The sequence below is a fragment of the Erigeron canadensis genome, chromosome 8, assembly GCF_010389155.1.
Source record: "Erigeron canadensis isolate Cc75 chromosome 8, C_canadensis_v1, whole genome shotgun sequence".
NCBI lineage: Eukaryota > Viridiplantae > Streptophyta > Magnoliopsida > Asterales > Asteraceae > Erigeron > Erigeron canadensis.
Genome location: NC_057768.1, coordinates 28,434,664 through 28,458,222, shown reverse-complemented (window position 1 = coordinate 28,458,222; position 23,559 = coordinate 28,434,664). Strand labels below are relative to the sequence as shown.

Genomic DNA, 23,559 nt, shown 5'->3' with positions numbered 1-23,559 from the left:
ATCATTTTAATGCATTAAAAGTTCATAAAACTGACATAGTGCATAAATAATTATCATTATTTAAGTGTTTAACAATACATTGATTCATCAAAATCGAAAAAATCATGTTTTTTGTTGGATGCATAATTTTGATGAATATGCATCCAAGATAGATGCACAAAACAAAAAACATAATTTTGATGAATATACATATACTCAAATGAATAAATAAACAGATAGAGTTATGATCTCTTATTAGTTTACAATCAATGGGTAAACAATAGTTTCGTACGTGGCTTATTGTTGCAAAGTAAGTAAAATACATTTTCTGAGAATCAAGTCGAGTATGATAAGCAAATGACATACATACACAATGGATGATAAATTATTTGGAAAATGCTTGCATCAACTGAATTAGTTTCTCCAAATTAGCCATAGATGAACCTGAAGGTAATGTACATGCCTCCTCAGCCTTGTTCTTCAAGTCAATGGCATTTTTCTTCATTGCTTTCCCCTTTTCTCCATTCATCAACTCAACCACTAGCTTCGCAACTCCATCACTCGTTACATTGTTGTCAATCTCCATGGCAATACCCCACTTGTTGCAAGTCCACCAACAATTAGGTTGTTGGTCGGCGAAAAAAGGCCAACAAATCATTGGAACTCCATTAGAAATGCTTTCGATTGTAGAATTCCATCCACTATGCGTTAAAAACCCTCCAATTGACCCGTGATTTAGTACTTTTTCTTGAGGACACCATCCAACTAACAACCCTCTATCCTTTGTCTCTTCTAGAAACTCTGTCGGGAGCATAGCAGAGTCACCTATCACAAGGTCTGGACGTATTATCCACAAGAAAGAGTAATTGCTCTTTGCTAGTCCCCAACAAAACTCGACCATTTGTTGAGGTGTTATGACGGTAATGCTACCAAAGTTCACGTAAATAACTGATGATGTCGCTTTTGAGTCTAGCCATTTCAAGCATTCAGATTCTTCTTTCCAAAGGTTTGATTTTATAAATGCAAGAGATTCATCAGCAATATTTTTCTCAAGTAAATGTAACGGCCCAATGCCATAACAAGGAGGATACGTTAAAGAGAGCGTGTCCAAAACCTCACGGTCTAGATCATCAAAAGTGTTGAAAATGATGGCGGAAGCTCGTTTTGCCCTCTCTAGTTGTTTACACATAAATTTCACCATGTACTCATCACCGGGAAAGAGAATTCTTACAAAAGGTGGAATATCTTTTAAACGTATACCAGACATGGTGGGTACACCATCTATCACTGTATCTAGGTAACCATTTGCCAAGTAACTCACATCTGCAAATTAAAGAATATGGCGTGTGACATTAGAAAGCTATATATTTAGGAAAAACATACATATGAAAATTAAAGAAAATGGTGTGACATTAGTTAGCTATAATTAGGAAAAACATACATAGTCAGGGTCGGTCTTGATATAATTGATACCCGAGGTGAAAAGAGCAAAATATGCCTCCACAAATATTTGCAAGTAGGGGTGTTAGCGAGTCAATCTTCTATCGACTACTAATTCAAGCCTAAAACCCATCACATGTATTTGCAAGTTTAAGTTAGTTTGTAATGCCTAAAACCCATCACATGTATCGTCTTGAACATAAACGGAAAATGATATCCAATTTCAAGTAAGACTCGACCAGCAAGGTAATCTTTGTTCTATAAGTAAAAATTAAAAATTAAGTGGGACTAAAACCAATATCTACTTCTGATGGTTTCTTAGATCTATCCCTATTATACTGGATCATATTAGCCAAATTATGCACGTTTTCATTTTGGTTATAATGGCTAACATCTTTCATTTGTGTGTGTTTCAAGTTTATGTTCTTGTTATAATAGTCGGTTGGTATTTGCATAAGGTTTTGTGTATGTATTATATGAAAACATGGCAAATTGAAGCTAAAACGATGATTTTGTGATCAAGAGCAACACTTAGGATGCATGCGGATGAAGAGGTTCAACTGGATGGGACAAACAAGCTAGTCATTTTGGTGAAATTCAAGACTTAACAGCCATTAGTATAGTTGTAACGACCGTCGGTAAAAGGACCTGACTTGCAAAAGTTCCTGAAAGGCTCATCAAACAAAGGACCTGCTTTGCAACAAATCTGGTAACTCTAGTTAAGTAATGACTGCTAGACTATGTGTTGACTCTGTTTGACCGAACACCCATTGCACATTCAATTCTGTCATGTTTTCGTATTACTCCGTAGTATTTTTTTTCCGAGATTTTGTGTTTTATAATAGTATAATAGATGATAAAAAAGCTGCTATACATCTTTACTTTCGTACAATTTTTCTCTTCTTTAAATAGAACTGCATATAACATTTCTTCATTTTATTATTTATATATAGATAAATAAAAATGTTACTCGTAAAATATATGATAAGATTGAAAGTAGAAGTAGAATAAGAAAAAGATATGAAATTATATTTTAGATCTTATACGAGTATATTTTAGATCTATCTATGTATTCTTTCTCACCTTCAATGTTTTTAGACCACAAAAATCTTATAATCTGTACGTGTCGATGATCACCATCAAACTCTACCGACAAAAATTACAATTAATGCACTCGATCGTATTGTAATTACAAACTCTTCTAACTCTTCAAGGTACGTATTCTTCGGTAATAGTTGCGTGATTAATTTTGCTTTGATATTCTTATGACCGTTTGTCCGTTTTCTAAAATAAATTCTAGCCATCCTAAAATATTTTCTTAACAAGATTTTTTAGTCACATCCTAATGCATATGATAATATGTACATCAATACTTATACTATCCAAGATCTCTACTACATTATAAAGCATTTGTTCCTTTCAATTTTTTTTTTCAAATTCAACTTTTCAACAATGTACACCTACTAATGCATAATATACAATACATATATATACATCTCAACCACTCATTTTTCTCTCTTCTCAATTTTAACCACTCATTTTTCTCCTTCCTGCATAAATTATTTTATTTCTCTAATTATTCAAAAAATTTATCTTAAAAACCGTACATCAATAAAGTATAAAAATTATATGGGTGTTCTTAAAATTTTATGCTCTTTCATTAGAGATATCACTCGATCTACTTTCGACGAAATTTTACATCCGAGGGTAGACACTGTACGGCTAAAGCATTTGGATATCACACTCTATGACATATCACCTCCTATGACTTATCACACTCTATGAGCTATCACCCTCACCATTTTACCGCTGCAACACGTGGGTACTTTCTCCCGTACATCTTAAGGTGTTTTAAGATATAATCATGTTATGTATATTTGGTAATGTATGGTTAAATAGTAATGAAGAATGTATTCTTAGGTGAGTTGGTCAGGGGTATCTTCTAAATCCACTATGTGGGTCCAGAGGTGAGTTTTTCCCAAGGTCTCGGGTTCGAGTCTTGGGTTTCTCATCTCAAGGTATTTTCCATAAGTAGGGGGTTGGGAGTCCAACAATCCGCTGGTTAAAATTGTCTCTGGCACGTCTGAATCGAAACTAACTTAAAAAAAAAGTATTGGGACATGTAAAGATTTGAGAAACACATATTATTGTATAGTTTTAATAGTACATTTTTAAGTGTGAATATCCCCATATACGACATTTGAAAATTGTCGGAGTTTACTTTGTAGAAGTTCTTTATCTTTTGAAATGAATTAAATTTAGAGTTTTTTCTTAGGATTATTTGGAACAATTTGGTAATAGGGTAGAATAGTAAAAAACATATATACCAGCTCAAAGTGGTATTGAGCAGGGGAGGCGAGATTTTGCCTTTCTAAATTATTACGGGTTTAATTAAATCCAAACATTGACACTTAATTATTTTTTCAAAAAATATTTGCTCTTCATGTGTTAGATGAGTATAGCATTATTAAGACTCATCCTCACAAATTTGCATGTGACAAGATTAAAACCTGAAACTTCCTAAGAGAAAACCACATTATAGAAAAGTCCCAAACCATTGAAGTAACACCCCAATATTGACATTTAACTATTAACATAAAAATAGCTATTACTGTAACATTTAACTAGTAACATTTATTGATAAGAAACTTTTTTAAATAAATAATGTCAAAGAGGAGCCACTACTATAGATTAATTAGGCGTGATATGTTAATTACAGTGAAAAAAACCAACTGCGTTGGATCAGTTGTTGGAATTTTTGTCTCTGGAGACAGAGGTTATGAGTTCGATCCTCATGCCCAGCCCTTTTCTACTTTTGGTAGAACCTGAAAGCAGTCTCTCTATCTTTGGTAGGAGTAAGGTTGTCTACATCTCAATCTCCACACACAACGTCGAAGACGGTATTTAAAACCCAAAACCCGTGAAAGACGCATTGAGAGTTACTTTATTTTTTTTTTATGTTAATTACAGAGAAATAAAGGAACGTACCACTTGCAAATAAAATAATGTGTCAGGAATATAAAAAAAAAAAAAAACAAGAGAATGAAAATGATACGTACCTTTGAGGGGCATTAGACCCTTTTCTAGAAGATTAGGATATTGATTGTAACAAATAAAGGAACCAGCACCACTAGTCCAAAGAAGTATTTCTGGAATACCCAATTCTATTGCAACATCTAATGTGAAACCCGTAAGCGTATCAGACACTATGCAAGTGACCGGTTCATGAGAACTATTCACTTTGATGAGAAGATTTTTAAAAGGGCCAGAACAAGTTTCATCAACAGACTTAGCTAGAGATGGGATATCTTGAGAGGCATCGTTGTTTTCGGGTGGTGGAAGGCCATCAGGAATGGTTTCAAAACGAAACGAAGGGAGGCCGAGTAAGGCTTCATAGCCTTGAGATCGAAGGAGACGTTGGTGGTTGAATTCGGTGTTGACGAAGGTGATAAGGAAGCCTTTGGAATGTAGGATTTTGGCAAGTTTTAGCATTGGGTTAATGTGGCCTTGTAATGGGACTGGTATGCACACTACATGTAACTTCTTCTCTTGCTTAGAAGCCATTGAACCCGCACACAAATACAAGAAGTCTTGGTATTGGGTTAATGTGGGATTCTATCGTTTTAACTTTTAAAGACCGAAAATGAGGGGGTAGGTATTAGTTTATTTTGGGATCTCTAGGCATTCTTCTGTAAGTTTTGCCTTTTTTTATTAAGAAAGGTTGGAGAGTCCTTGATTCAGATTTGATTCGGCGATAAGGGGAGTAAGAAGTTTTTAGAGACTCACACTCGCCTTTACCCTGGGTTGAGATTTTATATATATATATATATATACAAGGTTTTTTACCCGCACGATGTGCGGTTTATTTTTCAAAAATGCTTTAATATTGACATTAATAATATAGTATAGACAAATATGGTATTACAAAATAATTATGTCAGTCCACGTTAAAAAGTGTGAACTTCTAGTTCTACACAATTTTTAATGTGGATAAATTTCTACACACTTTTAGTTTTACATATTTTTACACACATAAAAACGTGACAACATTTTTAATTTATTCATACTAACTAAAAGTGGGGACAAATACAACATTATTTGTAGCGATTTAACGTAAATATGTAATAATGTTAATGTGTTGTTCATAGTTATAACTATGAAGGGGTTTTTGGTTAGCCATCAAGATAAATTAAATCTGATCCAAAATTTAAAAACAAAATTAACGGGCTTAAAATCAATACAAACAAAAGAATATGTCAATAAAGTACCCGCACGATGCGCGAATAATTGACTAAAATACGACAAAAATAATTAGTCATTAATGGTGTTTAGAAAAGAATCCATACGTTGTGTTTTGTAGATTTGTAGATGCTATAATAAAACATTCGTCTCTTTGTTAGCTTGATAGCATTTCTATGATTTACTGATAACGAATTGTAAAGTTCACAATATTATGCACAAACAAAAGCCGATGTTCATTAGTAAAAAAAAATATATATATCTAAGATAGTTTTATATGACATAAACATAGTAGTATCTATATAATATAGCTCCGAATAAAATCAAATTTATTAAGATATGTATAAGATTGTTTTATATGACATAAAAATAATAAATAATTTATTGATCAAGAAAAAAAGGATATTATTTATTTAGTTAAAATATTTAATAGTAATAATTATTATAAATATAACTTTTTGTTAGATTTTTGTTGCCAAAGTTAACATATAATTAAATAATTATTGTGAAAAAAAAATATGGAGATAACACATAAGATAAATCCTATGTGTCAATATTTAGAGATAGATTTGAGTTGAGGTGGATGGTCTTAGAAAGCTAGGATAACTATTGTTTTATTAGATATATATATATATATAAACATAACTATATATGAACATATATGTAATAGAATCTAAAAATATATGAAAAACTTCAAAATTACACATAATTGTTTAAAAACAGTAATATAATATTCACACTTCAAAATGACAATAAAAATATTGTTGCACTATTTTGGTCATAATTTATGCATTCGGACTCCGATCGAGGCGATCTAAGATTAAAAAAATTAAGAGCTACAAGTTCCATGTTAATCACTTTCGATGAATTCGCCACCATAATCACGATTTGAAAATTGAAAGTTTTAAGCATAAGATAATACATGAAGCAACATTAATTACTACCGAGAACCATTAATATTTCTTGAAATTGGATTCTACGAATTGGAAGAAGCAGAAACAAATTTTATGAAAAATTCTGAGTCTCTCTCAGAATTTGGAAAAAAAGAGAAAGAACCAAACATGTGGAAAGCAATATTCTAATATATACTGAATCGCTTTCTTAACTTATTATTATTTATTAAAAGTTATTATAATATTAAATTCTGGAATAATGTATATAACAAAACTCAATTAAGATTTTCAAAAAATCCTCGCTTGATTATTATATGATTTTTATAGCAAGGACAATTAGTTGGTAAAATAACGATAATGAACTTGGCTAAACTGGCAGCATTATGTCATGATCAGTGTCGATAAGAGAAAGGAAAATAATTATCTACTGTCATTTTTTATGGGTTTTAAGACCCCAGTACCTCGACGGTGTGTGAGAGAAGTTAAGATGTACACAGACCTTACATCTATTATGATTTTTTATAGCTACAGGATCATCATCTCTAATTAATCTCCCACTGCTCCAGCTTCTGATTCACAAACACCAGTCCAGATGCATACAGGTGACACTACAGTTCCAACGCTCACTCAGGTACACATGCCAGTACAGATCATGATTTTCTCCTTACCCCTTCTACACCTAATGTTGAGATTAGGAACCAGTAATACTGATGAGGTTAGCATTCCATCTATTGACCCTGTCAAACCTACTGAAGGTGATGTTGAGGAGTATATCAGTCAGATACAGGAAAGACTGCTCAATTCATGAAGACGGATACTATCTAGACTATCATTGTTTTACATTCTTATTATTTAGATTGCTAGTTTTTGTTTCATTTTAGATTGGGGGAAGGGAATATGAGGCTGTTAGGCACCTAAGTTGGGTGAAAAACCCCTCACATACCTTTTTTTAAACCATAAAAATCATGGGGGGCCAAACATTTATTCAAAATATTAAAATATTGGTATGTGTGGGGTTTTTCACCCAAATTGGGTGCATAACAGCCCCATACTCACTTTTCTCTTTTAGATTTCATTGTTTTGATATATTCTGGATGGTCTGGGCCTGTCCAGTCACCAAGTTGGTGCATTTTATAGCATCACGGGTCCCCTTTATCATTTGGGGGTTCATGAGGGCATTTTTTGTACAGTTCTTTCATTAATAAAACGTTTTTCTTTATTAAAAACAAAGAGCCATGGTGCATTTTATTAGCCCCATTTTATTAGCAATAAATTTTTTTTTTATAAGTTTCTAGAGCATATAACCTCATAAATCGATCCTTCAACGTCTTGTCTCAGGTTTCAGGGGGAAAAAAGGAATAAAAAAAACAGAAAACTTCTGATATGTATGAAATAAAGATCGAACCTTCTAGTATGGGTTTTTCCCTTAACCTATGCTAATGTTAAACTTATTCGCACAAACCTTGGTTTGAATTTCGTGTCTAGTTTTTATTCTCTATTATAAAACTTATATGGGCTAGTAATTTACTGAGAGCCCATTGTAAATTTAAATGGGCTAATAATTTACAAACAGAGCAAAAAGTTATGAAGTTCCAATTTGTGTTTTCCAGGGTCGGGCCTAGTTGTCAGATGAACAAAGTATTTATAAAAGATCCGGCAACGAGCAGATGACGTGGACATTTTTCTATATAGTAACCTCTGAAATTAATATTTTGAGGACCAAATACAGGGAATATGAAAGATTTAAAATGCCTCGTTAATTGGATAAGGCATGTCCATTTCTAGGTATATCATATCATATCATTAAATAAATTATTCGAAACTAAGTGATTCAAAAGATAAACCCTCCTCACGCAAAGTTGCACCTGTGACTTAGGGTAAAATCGGAGATGACACAAACCAGATGATTTAGCCTTCGTTGTCATGAAAATGTATCCAACTTAAACAAAGTTTATCATCTATATATTATCTGTATCAAATATAACAAATAATTATTGTTAAAAAAAAAAATCCATAACAAATAATTAATTAGTGTGAATGTATATAGTAAAGTTTTTGAAGTCATGGCAACTAAATGAGTTCTCTTGTTGGATCCTAAGTTGTGACGTGAGATGAAAAAAAGTCTCATTTGATGCATGTATAACATTAAAAAGAAAAAACTAGACATGATAACATACGCATTTAAAGTTTGATACATCTCATATTTTGAACTAAAATTAGATACAATCCAAATTTTTTCTAACATGAAAAGTAAATGTATAATAGAAGAAATAGAAAACCTAAATAAACGATAACATTTTGAATTATTTCGGAGATGTTTTTAGCAAATGAATGAACTTGCCTAGATTAACCATAGATGAACCCGATGGATAAACACATGCTTCATGAGCCTTGTTCTTCCAATTAGTGACATTCTTTCTCATGTCATTCCCTTTCTCTCCGTCCATTAACTCAATCACTAGCTTCAAAACTTCATCACTCTTAACATTGTTATCAATCTCCATGGCAACCCCCCACTTATTGCAACTCCACCAACAATTTGGTTGTTGGTCGGCAAAAAATGGCCAACAAATCATTGGTACTCCATTGGTAATGCTTTCGATAGTTGAATTCCATCCGCTATGTGTTAGAAACCCTCCAATTGACGGGTGACTTAAAACCTCTTCTTGCGGGCACCAACTTGCCAAGAATCCTCTACCCTTTGTCTCTATGAGAAACTCTGGTGGAAGCATAGCTGAATCACTTATCACAAGGTCGGGTCGTATTATCCACAAGAATGGATGATTACTCTTCGCAAGTCCCCAACAAAACTCGACTAGTTGTTGAGGTGTCATCACCGTTATGCTACCAAAATTTACGTAAATAACTGACAATGGCTCTTTAGTATTTAGCCATTTTAAACATTCATGTTCTTCTTTCCATAAATTTGATTTGATGGATGCTAGACTTTTATCAACAATATTATTCTCCATTAGATTCAAAGGACCTATTGCATAGCAAAATGGATACATTGAAGAGAGCATATCCAAAACGTCGTAATCTAGTTCATCAAAAGTGTTGAAAATAATGCCGGAAGCTGTTTTTGCTCTTGCCAACTCCGTGGCTGCAAATCCAACCATAAATTCGTCGCCAGGGTAGATGATTCTAACGAATGGTGGAATATCTTTTAGACGTATACCAGACATAGTAGGTATAAAATCTATGGTTGTATCCAAATATCCGTTTTGTAAGTAACTCGGATCTGCATAGAAAGATCGAAAACTAAAAAATTAGATCAAAATGAACGCCTAAAAATCCTCCTAATTACAAAGTGACGACATATATGTGATAAAATCAAGGAATAAGTTTAGGAAACAGATTTAGTAAAATTCTCATTTATATATTGTTACCTTTAAGAGGCATCAAACCCTTTTCAATAAGATTCGGGTATTGATCATAACATATGAGAGAACCCAAACCCGCAGTCCAGAAGAGAATCCCGGGAATATTCAATTCCTGGGCCGCGGGGAGGGTGAAACCCATAAGGAAGTCAGCCACTATGCAAGTCACCGGTGAATAAGAAGCACTCACTTTAGCAAGGATACTTTTAAATGGGCCCAAACCAGTTTCATGGAGTGACTTAAGTGTTGGTGCAACATCTTGGGTAACATCTTCATTTTCGGGCGGTGGAAGACCATCGGGGATGGTTTCAAAGCGAAAGAAAGGGAAACCATGTAAGGCGTCAGAGCCAAGAGATTTAACGAGGCGTCGATGGTTGAATTCAGTATTGATAAAGGTGATATCGAAGCCTTTTGAATGCAAGATTTTGGCAACTTTTAGCATCGGATTAATGTGGCCTTGTGCTGGGGCTGGAATGCACACCGCGTGCGGCTTGTTCGCTTGTTCCGAAGGCATGGAGAAATTCCTTTTATCGTATCTACTAAGTAAACACCGAATTTTAAAAGTTGTTGCAATGGTCTTATATATATAAAGTAAAAGCTTGAATGTGTGTGTGTATATATAGATAAGAAAAAGAAAAACTGCTCAGTGTCGCCTTCTGCGGGTTTTAAACCCTAATACTTTGACGGCGTATTGGGAGGTTACGATGTAGACAGACCTTACCTCTAACTAAGTAGAGTCAGAGGTCATGTGTTTACCACTGATCTGTTGTTTTGTGTATATATAGGTGTTTAAATGTAATTTTTGGCGTACTACATGTGCGGGTAATTAGAGACAAGAATACTGCTCCTAGAGGCTTGGCCGGCATGCATAGACGAATGATGGATTATTAAAGGGATGAAATTATAATTATAATATCTCTATATATATTTTTATTCCTTGCATTATTGCATATGGTTATACCTTACCTCATAAACTTGTCCTGGATGATTAGTTGGCCGGGTCGACCCGTATAAATCATTCTTTGTTAGCAAAATTCCAACAAACACCCCATAACGAGATTACGATCTCTAGCTTGTCCGCATTTTAGCATTATTTGATTGGACAAAACATCCAGCTCGGATCTGATCCCCCAAATCAACGATCAACTTAGTTGATCCAAGTGGATATGTGCGTTCAATTAATCATACTGTGTTAGAAAGAAGAAAAAATTACGGGATTTAGAATAAATCATCATCTCAAAAAATAGAGGATACCGACTTATGCACCAAGTAAAGAGATTATAGGTTGCGATTTAGTTTCCTTATTTAGCTTACAATTTCTCTTATAAATAGAGACATGGCTCAATGTAATTTCATAATCACAATATTCACAATGTAACCTTTTAGTTCTCACGTTCCTTTATAGGCTATTTTAAGCCTATATCAATGGTTAACATGATATCAAAGCCACAAAACCCTAATAAACAATTATCATCAAAACAAACAACAAAACAAAAAATCAATCATAAAAATTCGAACATCTATCGTCGAATAAAAAATAAAAAAGAAGGTTTCGAGGAGTTCGATGGAAGCAAGCAACTAGGTGACATTAATTAGTAGCTCAAATTAATTACGTGGTGGTGATATTAGTCCGTGTTGTTTGCGGCCGAGAAGAGAATAGTCTAAGCACGTCACATTAATTACTAGGTGACATTATATAGGAAGCAGGTCAATTATTTAGAGATTGGTGTGTGCGTGAGGTGGTATCAAGAGCCACAAATCCCTAATAAACACCATAAAAGAAAAAACAACAAAACTTTCGATCCTGTCAAAACAAGCAACCATCGGAAAAAAAAAAAAATGGTCAAAATCAATCCTTGCTGCTGCTTAACTCACTAGAATAAAAATCAATGTATTTGGTTTTTGTCTTATGCGGTTCCTCACCAACTCGTTGCACCTCATGGCGAATACCCCAGAAGAAAAGAAAAGGGTGTTTGGTTTTCGACTTTCGTGGGAGCAGCAGCCGATGGTTAAAAACCAAAAGCTATCATCCGAAGACGGCATCTCACAAACTATACCCTGAGACTACCATGTCTTTAGGTGATAGCTCAAAAACCAAAACAAAAAATCGGGTCTTTTTGATCCGCAAGAATAAGTCGGGTTCAAAGATTGAACTCAATCTCTGAGTCTGCAAGAAAAGCAAACATTCCAATTTGAGGGGGAGGATTAGAAAAGTAAGTAATATACCTGTATTTTTTTAGGGGGAGATATAGGTATATAAAGAAGAGAAGGCGATAGCTCAAGAATCAAACCAAAGTCTACCATGTCTTAAGACAGCAGCTCAAACCAAAAGATACTTCAAAACGGTAGATCAAACCAAATCTACCATGTCCGAAGGCGGTATCTCACTAAATAAACTGTGAGACTACCATGTCTGAAAGCGGTAGATCAAACCAAACTACCATGTCCAAAGGCGGTATCTCATTAAATAAACTGTGAGACTACCATGTCTGAAGGCGGTAGCTTAAATCAAGTCTACCATGTCTGAAGAAGACGGTAGATCAATAATCAATCAAAGGCTGCCATGTCTGAAGACGGTAGCACTAATCAAGGCTGTCATGTCTGAAAACAAATGCAAATTGAATATTGGTGATCCCACTATTTAACTTGAGGGGAGTGTTAGAAAGAAGAAAAGATTGCGGGATTTAAAATAAATCATCATCTCCAAAAATAGAAGATACCGACTTATGCACCAAGTAAAGAGATTATAGGTTGCGATTTAGTTTCTTTATTTAGCTTACAATTTCTCTTATAAATAGAGACATGGCTCAATGTAATTTCATAATCACAATATTTATAATGTAACCCTTTGGTTCTCACGTTCCTTTATAGGCTATTTTAAGCCTATATCAATTGTTAACATACTGAACTGTGTAATTAGTATAAGCTCGATTAGTTTGGTTAATGGTTTAGCCATACGTAATTAAGATTTTTATCATTACATCTTATAGAAATAATTTTACAATCTTTTCCTTTACTTTATAGTTTATGCTCTGTATATATTACTACTAATCTATATTATATAATGTAACACCCCACCGTTGGTGTAAACATGAGGTGTCATGAAAAGTACAGCACGACATGTAATTACATAGATACTGTTAAATGAAATAAAATATAATAAATATATCCCAAAAACCTGAGTTCAAAGTCATAACAGAGAGCTAAAATAGCTTATTACAATCAAGTCCATAAAGCAATAAACCAAGGCATGTAGCCTTAAAGTCTGACAATTATTAAGGAGTACTAATCTCTGAAGTCCAGCCTAGCATAGCAGTCCTTATCCCTGATTAGCCTGAGTACTTGAAAAGTATACTAAAACGTGTCAACACAAAGGTTGGTGAGTTCGTAGGTTTTATGTCAAAAGTCTAGTCAAGAAATGAGCCTTTTGTCGATTTTTTTAAGTCTAAACAAGTAATAGTTCAATATATAACGAGCAGAGTTACGCCATAATAAGTCCAAAAGTCTCAAGTCTCAATGTATCAAAGTCCGGCCTTATGGTACCTGCGTTAGTCCAAAGTCTTAAGTCTCAACTCATACAATAAGTACGTCCAAAGCACAACAAACAAACACATAATCACACACAAACAACAAGATCAAAGCACGTCAAATGGCACAAGTAACTCTATACGCACAGGCTCAATATTGAACATAAAACAGAAACCGACAAAACTGTTTGAAAATAAGTATACTTTTCACCCCAAAACTTGTAAAAAGAGGGGCTACGAAACTCACCTGAAAAGTGTTATGATAGTTTAACGAACGAGCACGACAAGCACAATCAAAGTCCACGACAATCAACACCTATCAATAATACATGACAAGTCACAGTGAAAGTCTTTGGTATTAAGTCTTAGCCTATTAGAAATGTCTTTCAGTCCATATGTCTTTATTTAACTTTTAAAACGACGTTTATCAAAAATGACGAGACTCGTATTAACCGAAAAGAAGTCTGGCTTTGACACCGATGTCCTTTAAGTTCAAAATACATTATTTTATCAATAAAACCTAATTTGAAATCATTTTATAGCCCAAAATAAGTTTCACTCGAACTTAACCAAAACTAGACGAAATCGGAGGTTTTAACCGAAAAGTTTGCGAAACCGAAATGAATAGAGGTTGAGCTCAACCTAGTGGTTGAACTTGACCATGTACAGCCCAAAAATGTCATTTTAGAACCATTTAATCATAAGTTAGTCAATTGGACCAAAACTACATCTTTTGAGAAAACTAATCAGTTTAAGAACCGATTAAGCGCGTACCGACACGAAAGGCTAAAGAATTCGATTATATGAGTTGGGAAGTGGTCAAACTCGACCATGACAGGTCTAGTTAGACCTGGACAGAGGTAAAAATGAGTTCTTCCCAAGACTTAAGGGTCCGAGAGTTAAAACAAGTCATTTGGAGTCAACTAGGAGCTTTACGAGTCGTTTAAGCGACAATAACCCATGGAGGTCGAGCTAGACCATTAGAGGTCGAGCTTAGACCAGCCTAGGTCGAGCTAAGCCTTCCTAGGTCGAGCTTAGACCAGCCTAGGTCGAGCTAAGCCTGGCCGGAGTCGGATTCAAACGCGATTTGTGCAAAAACGAATGATTTTGATGCGATTTTGTTAAAATAACGAGATCTAAGGCTAGCCAATCCATATCCATGAGTCTTGATTGCTCAAAAGTGTCACAAATCAGTACAAAAAGGGTGAAGTTTGACCGATTTCATACATCATGTGTCTGACAATTGCACAACCTTCATCTTGGATGTGAAATCGACTAGTTTTAGAGTCTTTTAGCCAAGTGAAGGATATCTTCAATTTTTGCAGTTGCACAAGATCCAAATTACAAAAGTGCATAATGTATCAAATCAAAGCCTTAATCAAGGTTCAATTCGTTTCTTACACACAATTGTAACCGAAATTGCACAATCAAAAATCAAAGACATGATTCGCTTAACTTTTGATAAGAACCGAAAAGAAAACATCTACATATACATATAAAACGACTTGAATAGATTAAGAACAGAACTTACACAAGTTTTGATGTAGAAAATGATAATATTCACTTGTTTCTTGATCGGGGATTGAAGCCTTGATTGATTTGCAAGCGTTTAGAACCGAAATCAAGCGATTTTTGCAAGATAGAATTTGAAAGAAAGCCTTGAGTGTGTGTGTGGCTAGGTGAACGACCAAAACAAGGAAAATGAGAGCAAAAGGCTTGTCTTGTATTTATAGGCATGGCCAAGGAAGGGGGGTTCGTCAGACTAACGGAACGCCTGACAGTTTTAGTCCTTTTCGCTTACCGGACGAACACCGAAAGTCATAGAAATAATTTAACCATATTTTATGATATAATTTTGAATTACGAATAATACGACTAGTCACATGACCATATTTGACCCACGAAAGTATTTTAAAACTTTATTTAGGCATTTCTATTAGACAGCTCGTCTTCCTCAAACATTCGCACCAGGTCTTGAAAAGTCTAGAACACTAGTATACAATAAATATTACATGTCTTAATCATAATGTAATCCATAGAATCTCACGTCTTTAGACTTAGGTTTGACGGAAACTGACCTTATTCGAACGGAAAAGTATAGTCAGACGGTCGCTCGGGTGACGGTTGTTACATATAATAATAAAGAAAATAACCCCTATGTTGAAAGTTACATGGAGAAAATGACTAAAATACCCTTAATGGATATATAACACTATCAGCCCTTTTTCTTTTAAAATATCCACATTAATCCTTTACATACATCAATTATCTAACATCATTCGACGCCGCAACTACCACTAATAGCCGTCCCCCACCACCACACAGTCGACGCCACGAAAACCGCCGCATTGCGCGGGTAATGCGCTAGTTACTAATAAATATTAAGCTTATTGCTTTTTTTTTCTTTTTGCTTTCGGTTGAAGTCTTCGATCACTGTTTTATTTTAACCGGAACCAAGTTAATATATATGTTAAATACAAATATATCTAATCTAATATTATTAATAAAGTAGACTTGCATTAGAAGTTTAGAACCGACAAACCAAGTCAAACTGAATCGGGATGGCTTTATTAGTTGGTCTGGTTTATGCAAGAACAAAAGATAGTTTGATTGAGCTTTTTTAGAGCCAAAAGTACCACTAGTCCACTATGATCCGGTTTTCTACGTTTATTTATCAAAACCGACCAAATTAAACCATTTTCACATGGTGGGAAGTGGGAACGTTATACACTTAACGCAATTACATACAAGCGGTCGATATATATACTTTAAGGAAAATTTTTAATTCTCTTAAAGATTCCCTTAAAATTCTTCTAAAACCTCTAAATCATGACAAGTGGATGCCATTAACTCTCTTTTATAATCTCAACTCTTAATTTTGCCACATGTTATGATTTTATAGTTAGAAGGATTTTTAAGAGTTTAATTAGGAAGATTTACCATTCCCATCGTTTAATTTCAAACTTTTATTTATCAGATTTAGAGAAAAAAAAAATATTAACATGAGGTATTGACGTATAGATAAGAAAACTTTACGTAGTAGAAGACAAATATATTATCTTTTGTTAGCCTTGGTAGCATTAAATCAAATTTTAAACGCATGGCTAACTGAAACCTTTGATAATATGCTAAGACAGTGAGATAGATACAAAGCTAGGGTAAAAATCCTTACGAAAAACGATGAATAAGAAAACAAACTCAAAGAACTTGTCAAAATAATTAATTTAATTTTGTCAATGTCGATAATGACCTAAACCATATAAAAATATACTGATCGTCTTCTTGTAGCAATCGCGCCTCCAAGACTCTAAGGAATACAAAACTTCTTATGATAAAAAAACATTATTTTATCAAAAATTAAAAGGTTAATTAATTAATAGATATATAGATGCATCATATTAACATTCACATAAACACTTTTTTAACGTCAAACTTGGACTCAGTGGCATGCCTATTAATATACCCATGTTTAATTTCAAAGGAAACTTATGTTGGAAAAAACCTTTGTTTCCATTCTTGTGACCATTTTGCTCACACTAAGATTTGAACTCAAGACCTTTTAATTTCAGGCTTCACCGTATACCAATCTATAATGATCGGTAACATTCACGAAAAACAATCTATCAATAAGTTATCACTTAGATTGGTATATGATGTGAGAAAAAGTAACACTTAGATTCATATATAACACCAATATTTGAAAGTTAATACACACGATAACCCACACATTTAAAGTTTGATACATATCATATTTTGAACTAAAACAATGTACAATCCGAAATACCTATATTAAGTAAATGTGCAATACAAAAAATGAAAATCAAAAAATCAAATAGATGAAACGTTTTGTATTATTTTGGAGATGTTTTTAGAAAATGAATGAACTTCTCTAGATTAACCATAGATGAACCCAAGGGGAAAACACATGATTGTTGAGCCTTGTTCTTCCAACTAATAGCATGCATCCTTAAGTCCTTCCCTTTTTCTCCGTCCATTAACTCAATAACTAGCTTCAAAACTTCATCCCTCTTAACCTTGTTGTCTATCTCCATGGCAATCCCCCACTTATTGCAACTCCACCAACAATTTGGTTGTTGGTCTGCAAAAAATGGCCAACAAATCATTGGGACTCCATTGGAAATGCTTTCAATGGTTGAATTCCATCCACTATGTGTTAGAAACCCTCCAATTGACGGGTGACTTAAAACCTCTTCTTGCGGGCACCAACTTGCCAAGAATCCTCTACCCTTTGTCTCGATTAGAAACTCTGGTGGAAGCACAGCTGAATCACTTATCACAAGGTCGGATCGTACTATCCACAAAAATGAATGATTACTCTTTGCAAGTCCCCAAGAAAACTCGATTAGTTGTTGAGGTGTCATTACTGTTATGCTACCAAAATTCACGTAAATAACTGACAGGGACTCTTTAGCATTTAACCAATTTAAACATTCTGGCTCCTCTTTCCACAAATTTAATTTGATGGAATCTAGGGATTTATCAACAATATAATTCTCCACTAGGTTCAAAGGACCTATTCCATAGCAGGAAGGCAGCATTGAAGAGAGCGTATCCAAAACGTCATGATCTAGTTCATCAAAAGTGTTGAAAATAATGCCAGAAGCTGTTTTTGCTCTTGCCAACTCCCTAGATGCAAATCCAACCCTAAATTCGTCACCAGGGTTGATGATTCTAATAAATGGTGGAATATCCTTTAGACGTATTCCAGACATAGTTGGAATAAAATCTATGACTTTATCCAAATACCCGTTGTGTAAATAACTCGGATCTGTATGAAAATGAAAAAATAGATGAAAGAGAAGGCCTAATGTTCATATAAGGTAATAGTTGTAGATATTAATGTTTACGTAGAAGGACTTAGTTAGCTAGTTTCCGCCCATGGTACAAAATTTGAGGGCAACTTAGCCAAGCCAATATATGGAACTCATTGTTTTTCTAGTGTTGTTATATATAACAACTAGCTTTTTTCTGGCTCTAACTTTAAAAGGACTTTGATGATATACACTTTACGGGCTATATGAAGAACATCATATACGAAACCTCCAGACGAAAAGTTTATGTCCGGAGGTAATTAAATTGTTGAACTCAAATCATTTCCAAAAATAAAGAGATATTCATAATTAATGAATATATGGCCGGTCCTCAATTAAAGTAACTATCAAAGGAAACAAATCTGATAATCACAATGTAAAATATCCCATAAACCTGGAGGAAGGAGAAAACTCTAAACTTCACCTTCAAGCTAAAACTCTCCTCCCTCATTCAATGGCCATATTAGTCTCGATTGAATTCGAAAAAAGGTATTGAACCCGAATAAGTGAGTAAGAAATATAGTAGTCCCGAATGAATTCAAAAGAGACATATTAGTCCGGAATGATGAAAAAGAATCATATTGGGCCCATAAGGCCCAAATAGATACGAAAGAAACATATTAATCCCGATTGAACTCAGAAGAATCATGTTGGCCTCATCAGGCCCAAATAGATTCGAAAGAAACATATTAGTTCCGATTGAACTCGAAAGAATCATATTGGGCCCATCAGGCCCAAATAGATACGAAAGAAACATATTAATCCCGATTGAACTCAGAAGAATCATGTTATCGACTTATTATCGGGGACTAATTATCAGTCATTAACGACTTATTATCGGGGACTGATTTAGTGACATTTTGAAACTAATATTCAGTATCCAAAAATAACAAGTTAAGGACTGAAAGTGACTCTTTTTTGAGACTATTATCAGTTTTTAAAACCTTTTATCAAAGACTGATTTGGTACAATCTGAAACTAGTTTTGAGTGTCCCAAAAGTAGCAATTAATTGTACTTACTTTCTTTACTTTAATGCACGTTTTCCTTTATCTAAAAAAGTAGCAATTAAGGACTGAAAGTGCCTAGGGTTCTGGGACTAATTTTCAGTCCCTATATCTACATAGTAGTAACTGAACTATCATAGTATTTGCGACTGGCTTTCAGTCACCGATAAAAACATTAGGGACTGAATAACATGGCACCAACTCACAGATATAAGGACTGAATTTTTTTAGTTTGGAGACTGATCTCTACTCCTTGTTGGTTCCATATAACAAGGACTGATTTTCAGTTGTTAACCCCATTTTCTGGGACTAAGCTGTAGTAACTAGCTATCAACTAGCAAAATCAGTCCTTGATATACTATTAGTAACTGATCATGGTGTATCAAAGACTGATTTTTCAGTCTCTAAAAGCCTGTTTTTTTGTAGTGTCATAATCGGCTGAATAACACACATATCCTTTTGGCGTCAAATTACCTTCGGGAAATCGACAATAAACCCTAAAATCATAATCACTCCTCCATCAAGAAGTTCCATTAGCTCAAAAAGTACTACACGTGGTTTGATACTCAATCGGACTTAGAACTAGGGCCGGATTTGAGCATGTGCCCCGTGCAAACGAGCAAAGCCCAATGTTTTATAGGGGCCCAAAATTTTGCTGGTTTTACCATATATATGAATAAAAAAAAATTTACAAAATGCATGTTATATTTAGCCTATTGGTAAAGCTTTTATCTTCAATTCTTACACACATATTAGAACCTAGCATAACTGGTGTGAGTTTTATTTATTACATAGTCTTTTTTTTTTCTAATAAATTGTCAAGTCTAAGTGTTTATTATTAAATTTTTGTTTATTTAAGTTTATCATTACTATGAAATGAGTTTTTTTTATCACTCTAAATAAACAAAAAAATATAAACAATCATGACTTACGTTTTAAAGATTGTTAAAATATGGGACCTATTTTAGTATAGAACAGGTTCTTTAAAAACTATGAGACGACCCTGCTTAGAACATGCTTTCTGATGAAAAGAAAAACGTACCAGTAATAAAAGAACACATCAAATTATGTATTACCTTTAAGAGGCATCAAACCTTTTTCAATAAGATTCGGGTATTGATCATAACATATAAGAGAAGCCAAACCCGCGGCCCAAAAGAGAATCCCGGGAATGCCCAATTCCTGGGCAGCAGGGAGGGTGAAACCCATAAGGAAGTCTGCTACTATGCAAGTCACCGGTGAATAAGAAGCACTCACTTTGGCAAGGATACTTTTAAATGGACCCAACCCGGATTCATGGAGGGACTTAAGTGTTGGTGAAATATCTTGGGTGACATCTTCGTTTTCGGGCGATGGAAGACCATCAGGAATGGTTTCGAAGCGAAAGGAAGGGAGGCCATGTAAGGTGTTAAAGCCGACAGATTTAAGGAGACGGCGATGGTTAAATTCAGTATTGACAAAGGTGATATCGAAGCCTTTTGAATGCAGAATTTTGGCAACTTTTAGCATCGGATTAATGTGGCCTTGTAATGGGGCTGGTATGCACACCGCGTGCGGCTTGTTCCTTTGTTCCGGGAGCATGGAAATTAAAGTCGCTCTTACACTCTAAAAATTAGTAAGGACACTTATGTTGAAAAGATGTAGCGATGGTTTGGAAAGGTAGCAATATAATCTATATATATTTATACGACTATCATGTTGTACGTACAAACTAACAAGCGTTTGATATACTAATATGAATGATAAATTAATCAATGAGACAATTAATCTTATATGTAATGACCATCTAAATGCATGCGATATATGGGTGGCCGAAATGTCAAAATATTTTGTCTTTGTACACAGTTAGATCATCAACCTTTTAAATTTGGTATGACTTATTAATTAAATACATGGGTAATATTATTCCATACAATTTATAATACATTCAAAATTCTATAATAAAACAAAATCAAACAACATGCCTAATAAGTTATTTAATTCAAATGTGTCGATGTCTACAACGACCTCAACCATATAAAAAAATATTTTCTGATGGACTTCGTTTAGCAGCCCTTATATAAGAAACAAACTTTCGTCACGAAAAATAATGACTAGGGCCGGACCTACTTTAGAGCAAGAACTGCGTGTTATTAGTGAACTCGGTAATTTAACATTTTGAAAATTTTAATTCTTTGAAACATGCTTCTTTTTTTTGTTTTACGACAAGTATGAATTTTACTAAGAAATCTAGCAAGTAGCTAGAGGAAATACATACATTAGAGGAAATACAACTCAAAAGAGCACTAAGAGTTACAAGGATTGTGCCTGGTATTGTTTGATTATTTGGATGTACTCTTTTACTTGTGATAACGTTTTGTTGGACGTCTTTATTATAATAATAAAATTTGTCGGCCGTTAAAAAAAAGTTTCCAATCCAGGTCGTGATCATGTTGTGACTTGTTAGCCAAAGAAAGCTTGTATATTTGATTTCTTCCATGATTCTTCTCTGGTTGACACTCTTTATAGTGTAGCACAGACACGTGTTGGGGAATGGATGGCATCAATAACAGCTCTCTCGTAAAGAGCCATGTTCTTGTTTGTAGTGCCTACCACCATTTTGATGGGAGAGCAATATTGATATCTTTCAATTTTCCGAGGCTAATTAACCCACCGGAAGTGATTGGGTTTGTTACTTTGTCACATGAAAGATTGAAACCGAAGCAAAATAATAAAGATAAAGCGGTATTGAACATTTGAACCATACATAAGTTATTAAGTTGGTTTGAATATATTGAAACTTGAAAGTATCACTTGTGGGCTTAAATCTATTCAACTAATCCAATTCCACTATATAAGTTAGGCTTGTTTTTCTTTTCCGTTGAGCCCAAATCTCTAACAATTGTTCGATTTATCAACATCACGTCATCACCAAAACATTCACCAACTTTTTAACTAGGGGTGTTCGTGGTCCGGTTTTGACTAAAATCTCAAACCAAACCAGGATTCACGGTTTCAACTTATTTCAAACCAAATCGGACCAGGTGTGTTGTCAAACCGGACCAAACCAAACCATGTAAGTCGGTCCGGTTTGACCGGTTCAACGGTTTCGTGATTTCTTTTTTTTTTTCATTTTTATCCCCAAATAATTTTATGCATATATATTCCGTATATATATTTTTTTCTTTCTTTTATTACTCAAATAAATATCACGAACACTATGATCTTAATATTATTAATAAAAACACTAATAAAGTTACAATTATATTGTGTTTTATACTCACAAAATATGAAATATTAAAGGTGATGAAGGACCCGAGTCTTATAATTTTGATTTTTGAGTGGAAAATAGTGGAGTAATGAAGATGAAAAAAATAAAAGGATAAACTAAAAATAGGAAAGAATGAAAGAAAAAGTAGATTTATATAATATAAATAAATGTTTATTAGAATATCTTATAATTTTCTACCAAATTTTTTTTTTATAATATATCTGAACTAAAATACCTGAAAATATATTGCGCATAATACTAAAATATGTAACTAGAATATCTTCGGTAAAAGTTGATAAATATGTGAAGTAAATATATTATATATATACATATATATCTTTTGGTCCGGTCCGGTTTTTGACGGTTTACGTTTTGCTCAAACCGTAACCTGACCAAGGAACCCGGTTTTTCAAAAATTAAAACGTCAGACCAGGCTTTAACAACTCAATCCGACCAAACCAATCCAAGTACCCCGGTTTGGTCCAATTTTGACGGTTTGACGGTTTGATGAACACCCCTATTTTTAACAATAGATTCAATACAATTTTCGAGGTTTTTTTTCTCTTAAGCTGGAAAAATATTGTCACCTTTTGAATTACTTTTTTTTTTCCATAATTTAATATTGTCACCTTTTGAATTACTTTTTTTTTTCCATAATTTATTTAATTTTTTCCCTTAGGATTTTTTCTACTACCACTTTGTGAAATTCTCTAAAATTATAAACTTTACAGGTAAAGTTAAAAATTTTGACCTTTAAGTAAAAATCAATAGTTAAAATAAAAAAAAAGTCATCACCCTTAAATTTAATCGAAAGGTCAAAATATTTCGAACTTTATTAAAGTTTACTTCAATATTACCAATTGATCATGCATTACCTTGTCAAAGGTTCAAATTATGTGTGAGATTGTGCTTCATCCGACATGAGTTTTATGTACTATGCGCTTAAATTGATATTGGTTTACCTTTTTCTTAAAAAATGATTTCAGATGTTAATATAAAATTAACTCGTCGATA

General features: G+C 33.8%; 3 protein-coding genes across 3 annotated transcripts; all 3 read right to left on the bottom strand.

The window, feature by feature from the left end:
- Positions 1–204: 204 nt before the first annotated feature.
- Positions 205–5,204, bottom strand: LOC122611072 (7-deoxyloganetin glucosyltransferase-like). The gene is made up of 2 exons (XM_043784028.1): positions 4,479–5,204; positions 205–1,302 (listed from the first exon to the last, which is right to left on the bottom strand). Exons 1-2 carry the CDS (start codon positions 4,981–4,983, stop codon positions 365–367), a joined length of 1,443 nt encoding a protein of 480 aa, XP_043639963.1. The 5' UTR covers positions 4,984–5,204; the 3' UTR covers positions 205–364.
- Positions 5,205–8,696: 3,492 nt separating this feature from the next.
- On the bottom strand, positions 8,697–10,647 carry LOC122578843 (7-deoxyloganetin glucosyltransferase-like). The gene is made up of 2 exons (XM_043750891.1): positions 9,941–10,647; positions 8,697–9,792 (listed from the first exon to the last, which is right to left on the bottom strand). Exons 1-2 carry the CDS (start codon positions 10,443–10,445, stop codon positions 8,855–8,857), a joined length of 1,443 nt encoding a protein of 480 aa, XP_043606826.1. The 5' UTR covers positions 10,446–10,647; the 3' UTR covers positions 8,697–8,854.
- A 6,539-nt stretch (positions 10,648–17,186) lies between these two features.
- LOC122579134 (7-deoxyloganetin glucosyltransferase-like) lies at positions 17,187–21,016 on the bottom strand. Its single transcript, XM_043751243.1, has 2 exons — positions 20,372–21,016; positions 17,187–18,247 (listed from the first exon to the last, which is right to left on the bottom strand). The coding sequence occupies exons 1-2, from the start codon at positions 20,874–20,876 to the stop codon at positions 17,310–17,312; spliced, it is 1,443 nt and encodes a 480-aa protein (XP_043607178.1). The 5' UTR covers positions 20,877–21,016; the 3' UTR covers positions 17,187–17,309.
- Positions 21,017–23,559: the final 2,543 nt, after the last annotated feature.

Coding starts and splice junctions, on each gene's coding strand:
- LOC122611072 (XM_043784028.1), bottom strand. CDS start 4,983: ATGGCTTCTAAGCAAGAGAAGAAGTTACATGTAGTGTGCATACCAGTC. Junction 1,303..4,478: donor GGGTCTAATGCCCCTCAAAG/GTACGTATCATT, acceptor TTTAATTTGCAG/ATGTGAGTTACTTGGCAAAT.
- LOC122578843 (XM_043750891.1), bottom strand. CDS start 10,445: ATGCCTTCGGAACAAGCGAACAAGCCGCACGCGGTGTGCATTCCAGCC. Junction 9,793..9,940: donor GGGTTTGATGCCTCTTAAAG/GTAACAATATAT, acceptor CTTTCTATGCAG/ATCCGAGTTACTTACAAAAC.
- LOC122579134 (XM_043751243.1), bottom strand. CDS start 20,876: ATGCTCCCGGAACAAAGGAACAAGCCGCACGCGGTGTGCATACCAGCC. Junction 18,248..20,371: donor AGGTTTGATGCCTCTTAAAG/GTAATACATAAT, acceptor ATTTTCATACAG/ATCCGAGTTATTTACACAAC.